Source organism: Neophocaena asiaeorientalis, unplaced genomic scaffold (genome assembly GCF_003031525.2).
Source record: "Neophocaena asiaeorientalis asiaeorientalis breed wild unplaced genomic scaffold, Neophocaena_asiaeorientalis_V1.1 scaffold170, whole genome shotgun sequence".
Lineage (NCBI taxonomy): Eukaryota > Metazoa > Chordata > Mammalia > Artiodactyla > Phocoenidae > Neophocaena > Neophocaena asiaeorientalis.
This window is the reverse complement of record NW_020172463.1, coordinates 65,973-85,701: the sequence shown is the minus strand read 5'-3', so window position 1 is coordinate 85,701 and position 19,729 is coordinate 65,973. Positions and strand designations below refer to the sequence as shown.

Sequence of the window (19,729 nt, the reverse complement as noted above, 5' to 3'; positions counted from 1 at the left end):
AGTACGGATGAACCTAATGGCAGGGCAGGAATAAAGACGTAGACGTAGAGAACAGACTTGAGGGCACAGGGATGGGGAAGGGGAAGCTGGGATGAACTGAGAGCATAGCACTGACGTATATACACTACCAAATGTAAAATGGATGGCTAGTGGGAAGTTGCTGCATAGTTTCTAAGAATGAGAGACAACAAAAATATTCCTAAAGAAGTAGGCTTTGGCTTTGGAGAAAATAGGATACAACACACCTTTAACAAAAGTAAAGGTTTCTTCCCGGTGTCTCTGCATTGTGATAAGAAGACCAGGTCAGATGATGACCACAGATAGACACAAGGGAGGATTCACTGGCAGTGAGGGCCCTGGCAGTTGTCAGAGGGAATCGAACTGGAGAGAGGAGAAGATAGTTTGGAGTGGTTCTGTACCCAGAGAGGTGACTGAGGGGAAGTTTCATAATATGGTCCTGATTTAGCTTCACTGGTGAGACCTATAAGACTATATATAAAGGCTGGACGGAACTTTACACTGTGAGGCACTCACTTTTTATTTTAACACCAAGCTGTTAACAAATCTGGATATTTCTAGATTCACAAAAACGATCAGTTGTACATCCTACACTATAGAAAAAATTCACTTCTGAGAAAAATACCAGGATTTCATTTTGGTTTACACAAACCATTGATTAGTTATGAAATCATTTACCTTCCCATAAATGTTGGGGCAATTCAGATTAATATGAAGTTTCTACCAATAACTTGTAAACTCTCATAAACAATGCAACAGTTAGAGGCGAAACTTTCAGTGGTGTTTTAGAATTAAAGTACAATGATCATGGGATACCATATCTTGCAGTTGGATTTCATTGATCACTCCAAGGAGCTCCATGAGTATTGGCAATGGATAAATAAATCCAACTCATAATTCTGAATATCTATTTATTTTTACTAATCCTAGGCAAGATGACAACATCTATGTTAACAGACGACATAACATAAAGAGTAAATAGATTCATGTTTCAAAGAACTCTAGATCTCATTCAAAATATTAGCACATCTTTGTAATCTTTACCTACAAAGTTAATGTCACTGAAATCCACAGAAATGTAAAAACTATGTCCTTTGTAAAGCTTGACAACTTCAAGTAACCGGACTAAATTGGAAATTGAACTTAAGTTGTATCTTGATAACTTAAGGAGTATGCCAATGTCATCAAAATGAATCAACTTAGTCAAAACCACAGGTATAATATGAAATGCTAAACAGGCAAGTTAAAATGAAGATTATATTTTGCTTAAAAAAATAAAGTAAAAGCAAGCCAACAGAATGTAAGAATCATGATGGCAATCTCACTAAAGCCTCCATGCTTTTTAAAAGCATGTTTCCAGCAAAGCATTAGCAATGAAAGCATGGCATACTCTGACTTGGTTTTAGTTGAAAAAGCCAAACACCTTTAAAACTTTAAAATTATCAACACAAATTGGTAGCAATTTTCCCAGGAAAGTATTAAAAAATGAGGATCTATGTAATATCATTAGTCAAGTATCTCCTGAAAGCAGGTAAACAAGAAAAAAAATGGGGAAACTTTTAATGTTTTTGTTTTTTTTTTTGAGGTATGCGGGCCTCTTACTGTTGTGGCCTCTCCCGTTGCGGAGCACAGGCTCCAGATGTGCAGCCTCAGCGGCCATGGCTCATGGGCCCAGCCGCTCTGCGGCATGTGGGATCTTCCCGGACTGGGGCATGAACCCGTGTCCCCTGCATCGGCAGGCGGACTCTCAACCACTGCGCCACCAGGGAAGCCCACTTTTAGTGTTTTAAGCATAATACAGTCCTTTCATACTAGATACGTAACAAATGTTCTTAAGAGTCAAAATCACTCATAACTGTGCACTAACAATTTATTTTTCCAGATTCCTTTCAGTGTTTGTGATGGAGCCACTTAAAAGTTATTTGGGGACTTCCCTGGTGGCGCAGTGGTTATGAATCCGCCTGCCAATGCAGGGGACACGGGTTTGATCCCTGGTCTGGGAAGATCACACATGCTGAGGAGCAACTAAGCCCATGTGCCACAACTACTCAGCCTGCGCGCCACAACTACTGAAGCCCGCGCACCCTAGAGCCTGTGAGCCACAACTACTGAGCCCACGTGCTGCAACTATTGAAGCCCGTGTGCCTAGAGCCCGTGTTCCGCAACAAAGAGTAGCCCCCACTTGCTGCAACTAGAGAAAGCCCACACACTGTGACGAAGACCCAACGCAGGCAAAAAAAATTTTAATTAATTTTTAAAAAGTTATTTGTCCTCCAAATTCTGTAGTAGGACGTATCCAGGTTATTTGTTTTGGTAAAATACAAAGGTTTACATCAATAATGAATATTCTAGGTCTTTGCTTAGTCAAACATTTTCCTAGATGCTAGGGTATTATTAAATGACCTGAATATTAGGTATATAATTTCACTAACGTTTCATGGGCTATGTAAAGAAGACAAGAATGGATCTTTTTAATTGATAAGTTAATACAATTGAAAATAAAAGAAACCTGAATCATTATTTTCAGAAGATACTGTAAAATTTCTTTGGAAAAATATATTCCTTGGAGAGCTTCCCTTTTACTTAGCTGTGCTATTCTTGAAATGGTTTATTAATCTCCATGAGTTATAAGAAAAAGACTGGAATTGCCTTGAATGAATACAAGAACTCATTCTAATGCAAATTTGATAAAGATAATTATGCCAGGCATAGTGAATGTGAATGATTATTATGTGAAACAACTGTAAAGAGACCCCACTTACAAACAAGACAGTCAATTCACATCATAGAGATTGAGGAGGTCTAACCTGAAAAAAAGTAAATTCGGTAGCAAAGTTTTCAAAGAAAAATATGCTTCCTGATCTCTTTAAACAAGACTATTATTTATCTGTTTAGAGTACAAGTACAAAAAGCATGTACTGACACTTTGTTGAGTAACTGTAAAAAAGCACTCAGCCCACATATGTTAACACACCTTTGTGCTGGTGCTGGTTCTAGAGTTGGCAAGAGTTGAAGTTACTAAGGAACATGCTTACTTTTTTGGAAGGTGAGATATATTTTTAAAAGCTCATTATTTTCCACTCACTGTAAATTAATCTGACCTTCACTACAATATGAAAATAACCAGTATTCAATCCCTTTCCAAACTTTTAAACACAACTAATGTTAAATATCTATTGTTTGGCACTAGATAGAGTTACTCCATCAATACTGCCTTTCATTTACTAAATATATTTTCTCTATTATCTCCAATTATTTGGAGAATCTCACAGATTATAATTAATAATTTGTCCTTATGACACTAGCAACAGAGCACTTGCTGAACTTTGCAGATAGTCAAATTCAGTGAAAGATCAGAAAATTTCTATAAACTTCAACAGGAAGCAATTGATTTCATTTGGACCTTAGAGCTCACAGCCATCCTTTTCTTAATTACATTCTAACAGGTTAAATCTTTGGATGTTTTTAGAAAATATCACAAACATGGATCATTATATGGTTTCTCAATATTAAATCGAAGCAGAAATTCTTCCTATCATCAAGTCAATTTGTCCAAGAGACAAATTACATGTTGAAAGTAAAGAAAAGCTTCATTTCTTATAAAGCATTTCTGTGTTCATGCTCTTTCAAAGGTTGAGGTCACCAGCATCTCCTGAGGTCACAGCAAGCTAAAATAAGCAAAAGAATGGGGTCGCATTTAACTCCTCCAAAGGCTGTTCTTTTGACAAAAGTGGTTTTCTTTCAAATGCCTTATTTTGGAGGAAACTTTTGAGTAATCATGTGACTTCAAAACATATTTTGGCCAATTTGTTCAATAAATTATTCACTGCAAAGGATGGAGATTTCAATATGCTGGGCAGAAAAAGAAAGGAATGTCTGGAAACAAATTGAGGGAATGGTTAATGAGCTTTGTGTTAATATTATTATTTTTTTTAAAAAGCCTTTGAGTCAGGCAAACACTATATGGCGGATGATAGGCATTTCTTACAAATATAGGTATTATGTTATGGGAGCTATAGCTCCTGAATCATTTTAGAATTCAAAGGCCCTAGGTAGTTTTGCCTCAGGTATCTCTTCACCTAATTTGAAATTCAAATGTATGAAACTTCCAAAGCTAAATATGACAAATTAGACACAGTCTGTGAAGTTACCATTTAATGAGCTATGAACCTAGACTTTCATCTCCCCAGGAATAATTTCTTTATTACTCTTTGTATTTTATTGCAATAAAGTACCATTTGACCTTCAAGTATGATAATTAAGCTTCCAAAAATGTTATAAATTTAGAGTGAGAATACTTCTCCCTGTGTTCAGGAATATACTTATGATCAGTATAAAAGATTACTTAATATTTAAAGACAGCTAAATTATACACAGAACCAGCAATATTAGAAAGCATTTTTCTCTTCCCTTCCTCTCCTATATCCCATCTCAATTTGAATTGTGTCTCATAACAACTTATCATCACTCATATTCTAAAATATATGGAATAAGTGCAAAATGAAAATATATCTTTATAACCTACAACTGGGGGAACAGAGCACTCTTTCAGGTAAGACTTATTCTACTAGGAGCTGTCAATAATGAGATCTTAAACACTGAAACTTGTGACTCATTGTCTTGCCATGCTCGTGCCTTCACCTTTTCTAGGGGAGATATTCATATATTTTTTCAAAACTTTGCCTAAGTTATGAATGAAATCTTAAGTGAAAGATCAGAATGTAAAACAATATATCATCTGAATTGTTTGTGAAGAGATGGAGATGCTATATTCAAGATGAACTTGAAGAGATGAAGTTCATAGATGGGGCAGAGGAGAGGAAGTGCAGCTATAAATTGACCTGTAGCCTGAGCATATTTGGCCTTTAAATAGCTTTCAGAGGTGGGAAGAAAAATCATTAGGATCATCATCATCACCAAATAATAATAATAATAACAACAACAGCAATATTAATACTACTACTAAGAAGAAACCTTGTTACTAATGTTAGCAGAAATTTGTTAGAGGTCTACCAATATCTATTCTCCCCTTCTTTTTTCTCACTGGACTGTGGCCCCCAGTTAGAGGTATATTTCTCAGTATCCCCTGCAGCTCCTGAGACAAAGGAATCAAGTTCTGCCCACAGGGAGGTGAGCAGAAGTGACCTGGGTCACTTTCAGAGCTGGGTCATGCCCTTTAAAGGAACGGGCATGATTCTTGGCCCTCTAACCTTCCTGCTACTAGGACATGGCCCCTGGATATGGAAGCTATGTTCTGTACACAGTAGAGCCACTCCACCAGCCCTGGACCATCTACCCCCAGACTGGTTTATGACTGAGAAATAAACACACTTCTAGCCATTTAAGCCACCTGCAGTTTGAGGCACATGCCAAAGAAACTTCATCTATATTCTAAAAGAGTTATTTCTTGTGGGCTGGGGAATGGGTCCCTATTGGGGAAGGGTATCCTCTCTCTCTCAGTCATAATCCTAAAGGCCAGAGTGTAATTTAGAGCTGATAAGACTGTGAGTTCCTGTGAGTAGAGATTTCAATTTGTATATCTCTGCACCCCCATGCCTAGCACAATGTTTGGCACACAGCTGCTCCAAAAATGTTAGTTGATTGGTTACTGATAACATCAATAAGATATTATTGCTAAAACCATTGCTGCTAGAAAATTCTAATGTTCTAATGCTCTCCTCTGTTCCCTCCCCTCTTAGTTACTTGTACATATGTTATCGTCTTCATTTTACCTTTTCACTTTCCTTTATATACTTAAGGATAAACTGTACAATTCGCCTTATTCTAAAATAGATGTAAGGCAGCTAACAAAGAAAGGCAATCGAGCAAGACAATAACGTGGGAAAACAGGATAACAAATCAGGGTTGGAAAAATATATCCAGTGGAGATAAATATGCAAGATGCATGCTCTGACATTTTAACTTTGGCTCTGAAGCTCTAAAGTTACAGAAACTGAAGAGCTGAAAACATGAAAAGCACACATATTGCTTAGGAGAAGCGTGGCTATTTCAGATGCAGAGACTTAAGAGAAGCTTCTCCTGCGGTTGCTTACAAAGGGGACACTGAGCAGTGCAATGAACATCATTTAAAATAACATCCATCCAACTGTGAATTTTATAGGGCTATTCCTAATAAAGTCCATCAAAGCAAAAGAAGCGCATAATGTTTAAGTATGATTGTAAAAACAGTTATGCGGATATAGGAGGTGAAGGTTGGCTGGCAATTAAAGAAACAATATTGGGTTGGCCAAAAAGTACCTTCAGTTTTTAAGTAAAAATAAAAGACACATTTTTCATTTTCCCCAAGAACTTTATTGAACAACGTATTCACCATTTTGTTCCACTACCTTCTGTCATTTTTCAGGCAACTTCATAATTCCATCGTCCCAAAACTTTTTATCTTTTTGAGCAAAGAACTGTTCCAGGTGCCTTTTACAGTCTTCCAGGGAATTGAAATTTTTTTCCATTAAGAGAATTTTGTAAAGACTGAAATAAATGGAAATCAGAAGGTGCAATGTCTAGTGACTACAGGGGATGAGTCAGAACTTCCCAGCCAAGCTGTAACAGTTTTTGTCTTGTCATCAAAGAAACATGCAGTCTTGTGTTATCCTGATGGAAGATGATGCCTTTTCTGTTGACTAATTCTGGATGCTTTTTGTCGAGTGTTGCTTTCATTTGGTCTAATTGAGAACAGTACTTGTTGGAATTAATCGTCTGGTTTTCCAGAAGGAGCTCATAATAGAGGACTCCCTTCCAATCCCACCATACACACCACATCACCTTCTTTGGATGACGACCAGCCTTTGGTGTGGCTGGTTGCAATTCATTTCACTTGCCCCACGATCTCTCCCGTTCCACGTTATTGTACAGTATCCACTTTTCATCGCCCATCGCGATTTGTTTTAAAAATGGAACATTTTCGTTCGTGTAAGTAGAGAATCGCAAGCAGAAATATGGTCAAGAAGGTGTTTTTCGCTTAACTTATGTGGAACCCAAACATCAAAGTGATGAACATAACCAAGCTGGTGCAAATGATTTTCAATGCTTGATTTGGATATTTTGAGTATGTAGGCTATCTCCCACGTGGTATAAGGTTGACTGTTCTCAATTAATGTCTTAGTTTGATCACTCTCAACTTCAACTTGTCTACCCGACCATGGAGCATTGTCCACAAAGAAATTTACAGCACGAAACTTCGCAAACCACTTCTGACACGTTCGATCAGTCACAGCACCTTCTCCATACACTGCACAACCTTTTTTTTGCGTTTCAGTTGCATTTTTATCTTTCTTGAAATAATAAAGCATCATATGCTGAAAATGTTGTTTTCTTCCATCTTCAATATTAAAATGGCTACACAAAAATTCATCAACTTTGATGTCTTTTTTAAAATGCACGCTGATATGACAGCTGTCACATACAATCTAACAGAATTGTTTCGAATGAAGTTAAAGACAACTAAGTGCTACCAGAGCCATCTTACAGAAAAAAAAGAACGAAGCTTTTGGCCAACCCAATAGTAATTAGACAATTTGTGATAGGTATACCTGCTCTATATGGTTCATCCATTCCTTCAACTAATAGTTGAGTACCTACTAAGTGCCAGACACTGCCAGATTCTGGGAATGTAAAAGTGATCCAATATCTGCTTGATCAAGGGTTTCAAAGGGCAGGAGGAAATACATGTAGAAGTTAACACATGACAACGCAATAAGATAAACTAACTTCAATTTGTAAGTATAAGGTGGATTAGGGTTAAAAATACATATGATGGAGGAGGAGAGATTTGAACTGGATCTTTAAGGATGAGTGTAACTTCATCAGTAATATGGAGACGGAGGTAATGTGGCGTGTATTCCAGGGAAAGAAACTGGCATATATACAAGCTACAGAGATAGGGGACAGGACAGCATGTTTGATGAAGTCAGTGCTTTTTACGGCTGAAGTAGAGAGTTTGGTATTAGGTGAGGGTGGGGAATATGGAGAGAGCCTACATGCGATGAGGTTGGAGAGAGAGGCAGGGTCAGATCATGGAGGGCCTTGAAAGCAGGTTAAACTGGGCAAATGGAGGCAGTTATAGGGTTTGAGGCTGGGAGGAAAAAAATGAGGTTTGTGTTGAAGAACATTTTGATAGATGTGTGGAAAGCTTGAACCAAAGATATGGCTGTAGATGCAGAAATAAAAGCATTTGTTTAGGAGATATTGAGAAGATAAAATAAACTGGTCTTAGAGATACTGAGTAGACAGGGAAGAAAGAAAGGAATGAGGAAAGAAATATTACCTAGATCTCTGTTTACTGACTGGGTCGAATATGTCACTGACTATAACTGCAATGAAGGGGACCAGTTTGGGGGAAATGTCAAGTTCATTTTAGAATATATTGAGTTCAAGGAATCTAAGGAATCCAAATGTCAGTGCCCAGTAATAATAATGATAGCTAACATTTATAGAATATTTATGTGCTAGCCACAGTGCTATGCACATCATTATTGCACTTAATCCTCACAAGTTCACTAGGTTTCTTCTGGGCATAGAATATTGTGCCAGGCTCTTGGGAATGGGATGGGATGACCAGAAAAGTAGGTACTATTTTTTTCCCTATTTTACAGTTAGGTAATTGAGACTTTGAAAGATTACATAGCTAGAAAGTATCAAATTAGAAATTGGAGAATTCCCTGGTGGCACAGTGGTTAAGAATCCACCTGCCAAGGCAGGGGACATGGGCTCAAGCCCTGGTCCGGGAAGATCCCACATGCCGCGGAGCAACTGGGCCTGTGCGCCACAACTACTGAGCCTGTGCTCTAGAGCCTGCGAGCCACAACTACTGAAACCCATGTGCCTGGAGCCCATGCTCTGCAACAAAGACAAGACACCGCAATAAGAAGCCTGCGCACCTCAACTAAAGAAAGCCCGCGTGCAGCAACTAAGGCCCAATGCAGCCAAAAATAAATAAATTAATTTAAAAAATAAAAGAAATTGGAACCCAGGGGCATATAGCTCCAAACTCTACTCTCTCAACCACTTTGCATTACTGACTCAGTAAGCATGAAGCAAATGGACAGAGCTCAGGAGATGAAAATCACAGGTGTGAGTGAGATCACCAGGGACAATATAAAAAGTCGAAAAGAAGCTGCAGGACAGAATCACTGCCAATCCCAGACTGTATCCATACGAAGCTCAGGAACTCATTAAGGAAACTGAGAAGGAGTAGGGAAGTCAGGTAGGGTGAGGACCAGAGTCCTTTGGATTGGTTGGCACCTGCTGGGTTACTGATGACCTGGAGGATGACTGTTTCCATAGATTACTGGCAGTAGAGGTCAGATGGTGGGGTTAGGAGTGAAGCCTGAGAACACACATGACTCTCTCAAGAAGCTGGAGTGTGAGGGAGAATGATGGCCAGAGGAGTACTCACAGTCAAAGACAGTGTTCCTGCTCAAAGTTGCAGTGGCTTTGGCATGTTTAAACCCTGAGGAGGAGGGGATGGTGAAGAGGAAGAAGCTGACGATATGGGAAAGAGAGGGCGAAACTGTTGACCAAGACCTCAGAGGAGATGGGGGGAATGCCATTCCACTGAGTTTATGTTTTTCCTGTAAATGTATTTTGGACTTTCTCTTTTAGGTTTGGACCAATATATAAACTATTTATGAACAGGATGTGAAACTGCCTTATATTGCCACACATTCCCATGCATCTGGTATAATGTTCCACATATACCCATAGGGGACACAGCATAATATGTGTTAATAGTAATGAATCCCAACTCTTACAAACATGATTATGAAAATCTGTATTAATTATTACATTAAACAACTGAACTTTCAATGTAAAACTACGGTTGGATTAATTGGTTGCATGAAATAATACTTCACAAGAGCCAAAGTAAAGTTGTAATTTATGTGTGTTTACAACAGCTTTGCTCTCCCCCAAGTAATTATACAGATGCAAACCTAGGCTTTTCCTCCAGAATGGGGGGGAATCCAGCAGATTACACACCAGCTTGAGTAGAAAGTGTACTTCGATGGGCATCCAAAAGAAGTCAATGTCAAATTCTTGTCAGGCATAAATCTTGGTGTTTTGACTCTGGACTAGATAAAGCTGTCAAGGGGGAATGTATAGAGCCCTGAGAGCTGAAAAGAAGCCTGTTTAAATCTGTGTTCATTCATCTTAGGGTAAACAGCACCAGCCCAAAATACTATTCTTTAGGAAATTAAAAAAGCAGTCAGACCCACCTAGAGCCATTAGCAAGGAATTTTACTGTGGCCCTATGAGTCAGCTCTTCCCCTTAATCTTGTCTGTTGTCAAGATCACTTAGGGACACTTTTTGCCCACCACTGCCCCAGGAGGGCTTCAGTTCCTTCCCCTGTTGGGTAGTTTGTGAGACCCTGAAGCAAGACTAGGGATTCCTGAATGATTTTACCAGAGCATCCTAATTCAGCTCTCTGTTTGTAAATTACAAAACATAGGATGTCAGGAATAGCAGTTGCAACTGCTACACTGACAAAATAGCCACAGGGAAACAGATGTCTTTTTTTTTTTTTTTTTTTTTTTTTTAATTTTTGGCTGTATTGGGTCTCCGTTGCTGTGCGTGGGCTTTCTCCAGTTGTGGTGAGCCGGGGCTACTCTTCGTTGTGGTACACGGGCTTCTCATTGCGGTGGCTTCTCCTGTTGTGGAGCACGGACTCTAGGCGTGCAGGCTTCAGTAGCTGTGGCACGTGGGCTCAGCAGTTGTGGCTCACGGGCTCTAGGGTGCAGGTTCAGTAGTTGTGGCACACGGGCTTAGCTGCTCCACGGCATGTGGAATCTTCTCGGACCAGGGATCAAACCCATGTCCCCTGCATTGGCAGGCGGATTCTTAACCACCGTGTCACCAGGGAAGTCCCAAAACAGATGTCTTTAGCTAGTAAAAGTTTTATGAATGGGAACATTCAAGTGAAACACATCATTCATTATTTTTCACTTCATCAGTTAAAGTGGATATGGTAAAACCCAACTCTGATGCTTAGTCAATTTTGACTTCTTTAGTCTGAATTAATAAAAAATTTACATTTCAGGATACTGGAAAGACATTTAGTAATACAAGTTACTAAGCATTCAAGGATAGCCAAGGGAAGTTTCTGGTAGATGTGACCTACAATTTATACAATATTTGGGTATAAAAGGTATTCTTTATTTTTCATCAGATTTACTGAGATATAACTGAAAAATAAAAATTGTATACATTTAAGGTATTCAACTGGATGCTTTGATGTGTATACATATACATTGTGAAATAATTACCACTATCAAGCTAATTAACATATCCATCTCGTCACATTTAAAAGGCATTCTTACTGGACAGCTAAGAATGTAAAAGAATGAAATTAGAACACTCCCTAACACCATACACAAAAATAAACTCCAAATGGATTAAAGACCTAAAGGTAAGGCCAGATACTATAAAATTCTTAGTGGAAAACAATCTGAAAATGAGGGGATGGAAAAAGCTATTCCTTGTAAATGGAAATCAAAAGAAAGGTGGAGTGGCAATTCTCCTATCAGACAAAATAGACTATAAAAATGCCTGCATACCGCAAAAAAAAAAAAAAAAAATCTACAAACAGTAAATGCTGGAGAGGGTGTGGTGAAAAGGGAACCCTCTTGCACTGTTGGTGGGAATGTAAATTGATACAGCCACTATGGAGAACAGTACGGAGGTTCCTTAAAAAACTAAAAATAGAACTACCATACGGCCCAGCAATCCCACTACTGAGCATATACCCTGAGAAAACCATAATTCAGAAAGAGTCATGTACCACAATGTTCACTGCAGCTCTATTTACAATAGCCAGGACATGGAAGCAACCTAAGTGTCCACTGACAGATGAATGGATAAAGAAGATGTGGCACATATATACAATGGAATATTACTCAGCCATAAAAAGAAACGAAATTGAGTTATTTGTAGTGAGGTGGATGGACCTAGAGACTGTCATACAGAGTGAAGTAAGTCAGAAAGAGGAAAACAAATACCATATGCTAACACATATATATGGAATCTAAAAAAAAAAAAACTGGTTCTGAAGAACCTAGGGGCAGGACAGGAATAAAGACGCAGACCTACTAGATGTGTGTGTTTGAAGAGGTTATGCCAAGCAGTTCACAGGCCAATGAGTATACGTCCACTCCTGCCTGTGCCTCTACCGTGATCTGTGCACACTGTGGCACCAGCAGCCACGCTCGATACACTCACATCTGCTTGACACTTGCCACCTTTGTCTTACAAGGGCTCAAAAGTGTGTGTTCTCTCCTGGGTGTTCAGGGAATTAAGGCAGCAGTGGTGATCTTGTTTATTGAAGTTGTAATTCCTAAGGCTTTTTAATGTTGGATTTTTTAAATTTAAGAATCTATTTGGTAAAATGGAACCCACCTTGGGCTGTGAGTCCAGCCAGAGATTTGGATTCTAATCCTGCCACTCGTAAGTGGTGTACAGTTTTGTCAAGTTAACCTTCCTGGCTTTGTTGCTAATCTACACATAAGGAAGCTACAGAGCTAGGATCAAGAGCATACGTTCAAATATTATTCCTCATCCTCTGTCTATACATACCACATACATTAACATTTTCAGCAGAAACTCTGTTTACATGATTCTGAGGAATATGGATTAGGTCTGCAGCTCTTTCTAGACTGTTTGACAATAATACTTCTTGCAAAAGACTGACTTCTTCTAGTTCCTTTCAGGTTTTCAGTCAATTCTGAAATTGCCTCAATCCTTTGCTTTGATCACCTCTAAGAGTAGTTCACAAAACACTACCACAAAAAAAAAATGGTCACGAAGAACCTAGGGGCAAGATGGGAATAAAGATGCAGACCTACTAGAGAATGGACTTGAGGATACTGGGAGGGGGAAGGGTAAGCTGGGACAAAGTGAGAGAGTGGCATGGACATATATACACTAGCAGATGTGAAATAGATAGCTAGTGGGAAGCAGCCGCATAGCACAGGGAGATCAGCTCGGTGCTTTGTGACCGCCTGGAGGGGTGGGATAGGGAAGGTGGGAGGGAGATGCAAGAGGGAAGAGATATGGGGACATATGTATATGTATAACTGATTCACTTTGTTATAAAGCAGAAACTAACACACCATTGTAAAGCAATTATACTCCAATAAAGATGTTAAAAAAAATAAAAACAAAAACAAAAAAACCCACTACCACATCTGTCTTTAAAGTCACCTAATGACATTTTGGGCAATCCCACAGATACCTTCTTGGTCTTTGCTATGTTACTTCCCACTGAGGCCTGCCTGACTTACCTGCCACCCTATTTAAAATTGCAAACTGCCTTTCCCCCTTCTACCCAACTGTGTAATTTTACCCTGCCCTATTCTGAGGTCTTTTTTTTTCCCTACAGCACTTGCCACCTTCTAACATGGTATCACATTTACTCATTTATTATATCTCATATTAATTGTCTATCTTCTCCACTACAATGTAGGCTCTAGTAAAGCAGGGATCTTTGCTCTGTTCACTACCATATCCCAAGATCTAGCTTAGCCTGGCCCAGGGCAGGCATTCAAAAATCCTTTGTTGAGTACTGAATGTTAAATGAATTCACTTCTTTATTCTCTACTGCTGGTGAATGAACCTAAGCATCTTCCGCTTTCAAAACAATTGGGAGTATACAACCTGGCACCCGCCTACCCCACACCAGACTGCACATGAGAAAACTCTGTTTCCTCGTCTGTACTACCTCGTCAGCAGAATTCAGCTGTATATGTGTTTATAATTACTTAGGAGCTCAGGATTCAAGGTGAAGACATAAAATCCCCAAACCTGATTTATGTCCCAAGAGCATTCAGGGGCCTCATTAGTGTTTAGATGGAAATCTGTGAATAGTTTTCAGATTTCTTAACGCAATGATTCATCATTTTTCAACCCGAGGTCAGTGTAGAGAACACTGCTTTGGTGACAGCCACACTGCCTCATGGTGTTCCGCAGCAAAAGTTCAGGGTTAAAGAAGATTTTTTCAAGAAAGACAGAGATTTTTCAGATGTATAATGTTTAAGGTGATATTCAGCAAACATTTAGAGTGTCTGTTTTATGCCAAGCATTGTTAGATGTTAAGAAAAACAAAAAATTAAGTCATGGTTGCTGGGCTCAAGAAGCTTCAAGTTGGGGTGATGGGGTGGGCATGAGTATTTAAACAAATAATTATAACAACATAGACCAATTACGTTAAGGGAGACAGGCAAGACCTCACACAGGAGGAGACATGGGAGTTGTAATTCAGAATTTTCCTTCAGTTCTTAGAAGTGATTTATTCCACCTGCTTCAGCAGAGTTGTCCCTCCTTCATCATAAGTATAACCTTATATTTGTTGTGTTTTGGGGAAACATATATTATAACCCAAATAATACAAGCTCACTGTAAAAAAAATATTAGAAAATACAGATAAGTTCAAAGAAAAAAATTAAATGTCCATAATCTCACCACACTGATCTACTTAGTCTTTTTATTTCCTCCTGGCTGACCTTGAATAAAATTTTGCTCCAGCAAGATGCCTTCCCTTTATCATTTACTGAGCTTGTACTTTGTGCTAGGGATTCTGGAGAGTATGGTCACACAAAGCCTGGATCCAGACCTAACTCTCTATGATTCAAAAGTCCTCGTAAAGGCTAAATCCAAAAGGAAATGACTGCCTCTTAGCATCATTCTCCCCTCAGGCCTCAAGAAAGGAAAAGCAGCTCCTGACATCCAGGAGCTGGCCTGGCACTCACAGCTGGGCCTTGGTGCTCTTCCAGTGAACAGAAACAATTTCACAGAACATCAGCTTCAGACAAAGCCACTCTGTTATCATGATGGGTCAAGACAGACAAAGGACCACTTTATAATCACATCTGAATGCAAGCACAACCAGAACACTGTCCAACTCACAATATACCATGCATCCCTCTCTCCTGGCTGATAGGAGTAACTACTGCTTCTTTATCAATTACAGCCTTAGCCTGGCTCTGCTCTGCCCTCCCTATGGGTAAGATTTATTGAGATCCCCAACCATAGAATATCCACACTTGCTAATAGCATCCAATCCAGAGCAAAGCCCCACCTCCTTAAACATGAGCCCAAATTACAAAATATAGGCCCAAATATCATAATGATTCCTTTTATAATTTCCACTTACTGACCCACACCATAGTTCCCAACGATGTACCTTTTCCTATTCTGGAATGAGCACTAAACCCCATCTGTTCAACTCTAGGTGTGCGCCTGATGGTCTTTGTCTACAAGGCAGTGAAAGTCTATAAATACTTTGTGTGTGTGTGTGTGTGTGTGTGTGTGTGTGAGAGAGAGAGAGAGAGAGCGCGAGAGAGAGAACGAACCCATCTTTCCCTTGAACCTGCTTTCCACTCGGGCTGCACTTCCTCTCCTTCCTTTTAATCTTAGATTTTTTCAAAGCCTCAACTTTAAATACTTCTCAACTCACAACAATTTGTCTTCCCTTGACTGTCTGACTCCAAACCCTGGGCAAGAGCTTTCCAACCTGTAAGGCTTTAATATGCTTAGATGCTCATGTAGTCTGGCCTCTCCTGAAACCATCCTCACTTATAAATTGCCAATGACCTGTTAATTGAAAAATCCTATAGCATTTTTCTTGTTCTCCTCACCATTCTTTTGGAAGCCTCTGTCCCTTTTGAACGCCTCTCCCATGTTGAAAATTCTTCCTTAGTACCCCTATTTCTGAAGCTTGCCCCTTCTCCCAGAGTTCCCTCTTCCGTCCCTGCAATGGCTAGCATTCCACACTGGGCCCCTTCCTCCCTTCTCCAGGGAACTCCCTGGATGAGTACATTGCCTCCTCAGCATCTACATCCTGATGTGTCTCCAAACTGCCTCTACTCAGCAGGCTGCTGGAGAGCCCTGTGGGATGGAAAGCAGCTTCCTCAGGCCAACACGTTGAAATCCAACCACTGAACTCCAACTATTCATTCATTCAATAACATTTATTGGGTGCACACTATGCACTGCACATCGTGGAAGGCTTTAGAGATTCAGCAATAAAGAGCACAGTCCCTACCCTCAAGGAGCTTATAGTGAACAGCAGACAAGGCATGTGCGTTAATGCTCTTATTACAACACACAATGAATAGTTATCAAATGAACGAATGCATGCTTAAGGAAGAGATTTCTTTGAAAGGCAATGTAATATGAATGCTAATACCGTGGGCTACTGGCCAAACTGCCTGGGATAAAATCCCAGCTTGGTCAATTTCTAGCTGTGTGACCTTAAGTTATTCTCACTGTGCCTTTGTTTCCTCATCTGTCAAGTGCAGATAATAATAGTTCAGGGGGCTGCAGTAAAGCTTAAACGAGTCCATGTTTGTGGAGTGCTGAGGGTGCAGTCTGGCACATAGTAGTGCTAACAGTGTTTCCATTTGCATTATTCCTGCGCCTTCAGAGTTATGTCACCATGCACGAGAGTCGCCAAGACCAGATAGAGGAGGACTGTAAGGGGGATCAGAGACTTTTTTTTTCAGGAGGAGGTAATACCAAAGCAGGGTCTGAAAGCCTGAGCTAGACGAAGAAGACAAGAAGATGAAAAAGGGTCGACCAGGCAAAGAAGACAGGGAGAGTATAGAGTACCAATAACACTGGTGATCAAGTGGCATGCATGCCAGGAATTTTAAGGAGAAAAGAAAGGATGACAAGAAATGAGGCAGGGGAGGAAAACTGAGGCCAGATTGTAAAGGATTTTCCTCGTATAGCAGTAGGGATTCTACTCTGAAGATAAACTGTTGCCTCTAATTGAGATATTGAAGGGTTTGAAGCAGGGAAATGATAGAATCCTATTTCCACGTTAGTAGCTCTGTATAGAGCACAGAGAAAGTGGGAGCAGGGAAACTAGGGAAGAGGCTAGTAAGCAATTCCCCAAGGAGGGGATGGGTCCTCATCTAAAGTGGGTCAGTAGCAATGGGAAGGATAAGAGAGATGGAACCTTCTCTCCTATTTTTTCTTAAACTGCGGCTGACCCTTCAGGACTTGATCCTCAGGATGTCTTTCCTAACCACCCCAGGCGAATCTAGCTACCTCTGTGATCCCAGCCTTCAAGAACAGGAAATGGCTGTTTTTACTTTTATATCCATATTTAGCACTGTGCACTAGGACAGGGGCTTGCAGGTGCTGGATACATGTTTGCAGAATAAAATCCTTCACTGAATGCCTTTTAAGGAAGGGGATCAAGATTACATGCCATCTAAGACATCATTAGTATGTTTTCTGATTCTTTTACTTTTTTAATATGCTTAGATGCAAACTATTATATATAGGATGAATAAACAACAAAGTCCTATTGTATAGCACAGGGAACTGTATTCAATATCCTGGGATAAACCATAATGGAAAAGAATATAAAAAAGTATGTATATATATGTATAACTGAATCACTTTGCTGTACAGCAGAAATTAACACAACATAGTAAATCAACTATACTTCAATTAAAAAAATAGATAATATGCTTAGCCAGCAATCATCTTGTAATAATAGCTATCCTCAAGTTCCACAAGCAAAATTTTTGTTTAAATTCCTTAATTTAATTAAAATCAACAAACCTACCAAGTACGTTGTGACTGAAAGGCATTGTCCTGTGGTAGATATATAGAGACTGTCATTTTACTCTCTTTAATACTTATATTAGATATTCCTCATCCAATGCATAGGATATTATTACATGTTAAATTTATGTTATTTTATTTGAGGAGATAATTGATGTTTTAATTAAAAGTGGAGAGGGCCAAAATAAATATATGTTTTATAGCACCAATTATTTCCCTTACCATTCCCAACAGCAGGAAGCAATCAATCTTGTTAGCATCCTTTCCACCCTATCTTGGATGGATTGATATGATTTCAATTGATTAGGTGCTGTTGAAAAAGCTCAATGTTTTCCTCTGGTCCTGGGCTGAATAGAATTTTTAATAACATCCCAGTCTACCATCATGTAAATCATGGTCATGTGTAACATTACTATTATGTAAGGTACTTTTTTCCCTCACTGGTTGAGAATTTTTTCCCACTGATTTTTCTTGGTTTTTTCTTTTCATTTCAAATGAACCCAATCCCAACAATTCATTTACAACAGAAGAGACTCAAAAATTCAAAGCTTAAAAGAAATCAGCTTTTAGGCAATGATAAATGTCAGTAAAATTAGACATGTCTTTTCCTGACACTATGCAGTTTTCAGGATATTAATGTTCACTGCTATATGGTGTTCTATATCTTCAGTAACGTGAACATTTTTATAGTCTGGAAAAAGATTTACATTGTGGTAGAGTTCTTGAGCCTACACAAAGGCTATCACACTTTTGCATTCTCAAAAGTCACAGAATACAAATCTGTTCAAATAAACTAAGAACACTGATAATATATGTGAAACTAGAATTAGAATGGGGTTTTCTGATTCAAGAGTTATTAGGTAAACAATCAGAAGTTTGCCAGTAATGGTCATCAAGTGTCTCATTACTTAGATAAAGCCATATTGATGATATATATGACTATAAATAATAAATGGTACTTTCTGAAGCCTTTCAAAAATCCACATAATTTTCCTAATTTCTGTCTTAAACCCATTAGAGTCTCCTTAGCAGAGAGATAATTAGTAGAAATTTCCTTTACATTCAATAATGTAATTCTTAAGTTAATAAGTTTCCTCCAAAATAGAACTCTGTAAACAAAAATTGATAATATGCCTATGATAATGGTGAAAATGGGATGACATTTTTTTCATTGTGTGCCTGTGCATACATTCCCATATGTGCATCTATGAGACTTTGGCATGGGTGAGAGTCTGGATGTGTATGAGGCAGTCACAAAGCTTAATGTGACTACTTAATGTACACTTAACACATCTAAAATGATGTTGCATCTGAAATTAATAGCGCACACAGTTGAAACAAGCATATAGATACTACACACACAATCACCTATAACACACTCAAATATTAAAAGCCATAAACAAATATTTTCGACAAAGTTAACAAGAAATTTAAGTGGTAAATTACGCAGATGTGTTTCTGTAAAATTCTAAAATTAGTAAGATTTATATTTCCAGGACAACTAAATATAAATCATTAGAAAAACAAACTATGAAAAGAATATAAATTTTCTCTGGTTTATTTCACTCACACTTAGTATCTTCAGAACTCTACAGATCTTTATCAATAAGTAGTAACTAAATAATTATTAGAGATATTAAGGGGTCAATAATTCCATTTCTAAAGTGTCATGACCAAGTAATAGTCATGAAATGCTTACTCAGTACATAGGACCTACCATGAATAATTTTGACACAACCAATACGAAGAAGTCAAAGACGATTCTTACCTCCTTGTTCACACAATTGCTGGGCTAAAGCATCTTTGAAGATAATCTGGCCTTTGTGTGTTGCTGTAGCCCTGAAAATGAACAGAAAAAGGTAAATACAAATCTTGTAATATGTTTGGTGATAACAATGTATTTTTAAAACCTCTTTTTTTTTTTTTTTTTTTTTTTTGCGGTACGCGGGCCTCTGACTGTTTGTGGCCTCTCCCATTGCGGAGCACAGGCTCCGGACGCGCAGGCTCAGCGGCCATGGGTCACGGGCCCAGCCGCTCCGCGGCATGTGGGATCTTCCTGGACCGGGTCACAAACCCGTGTCCCCTGCATCGGCAGGCGGACTCTCAACCACTGCGCCACCAGGGAAG

The 19,729-nt window shown here is 39.0% G+C and overlaps 1 protein-coding gene across 1 annotated transcript in view; it reads right to left on the bottom strand.

Moving 5' to 3' along the window:
* Positions 1-19,729, bottom strand: part of RELN (reelin) — a 360,093-nt gene that overhangs the window by 277,732 nt on the left and 62,632 nt on the right. Inside the window, exon 2 of the mRNA XM_024738082.1 lies at positions 19,371-19,441. Within this exon, the coding sequence (XP_024593850.1) occupies positions 19,371-19,441 (71 nt within the window). The remainder of the gene's footprint in view (positions 1-19,370; positions 19,442-19,729) is intronic.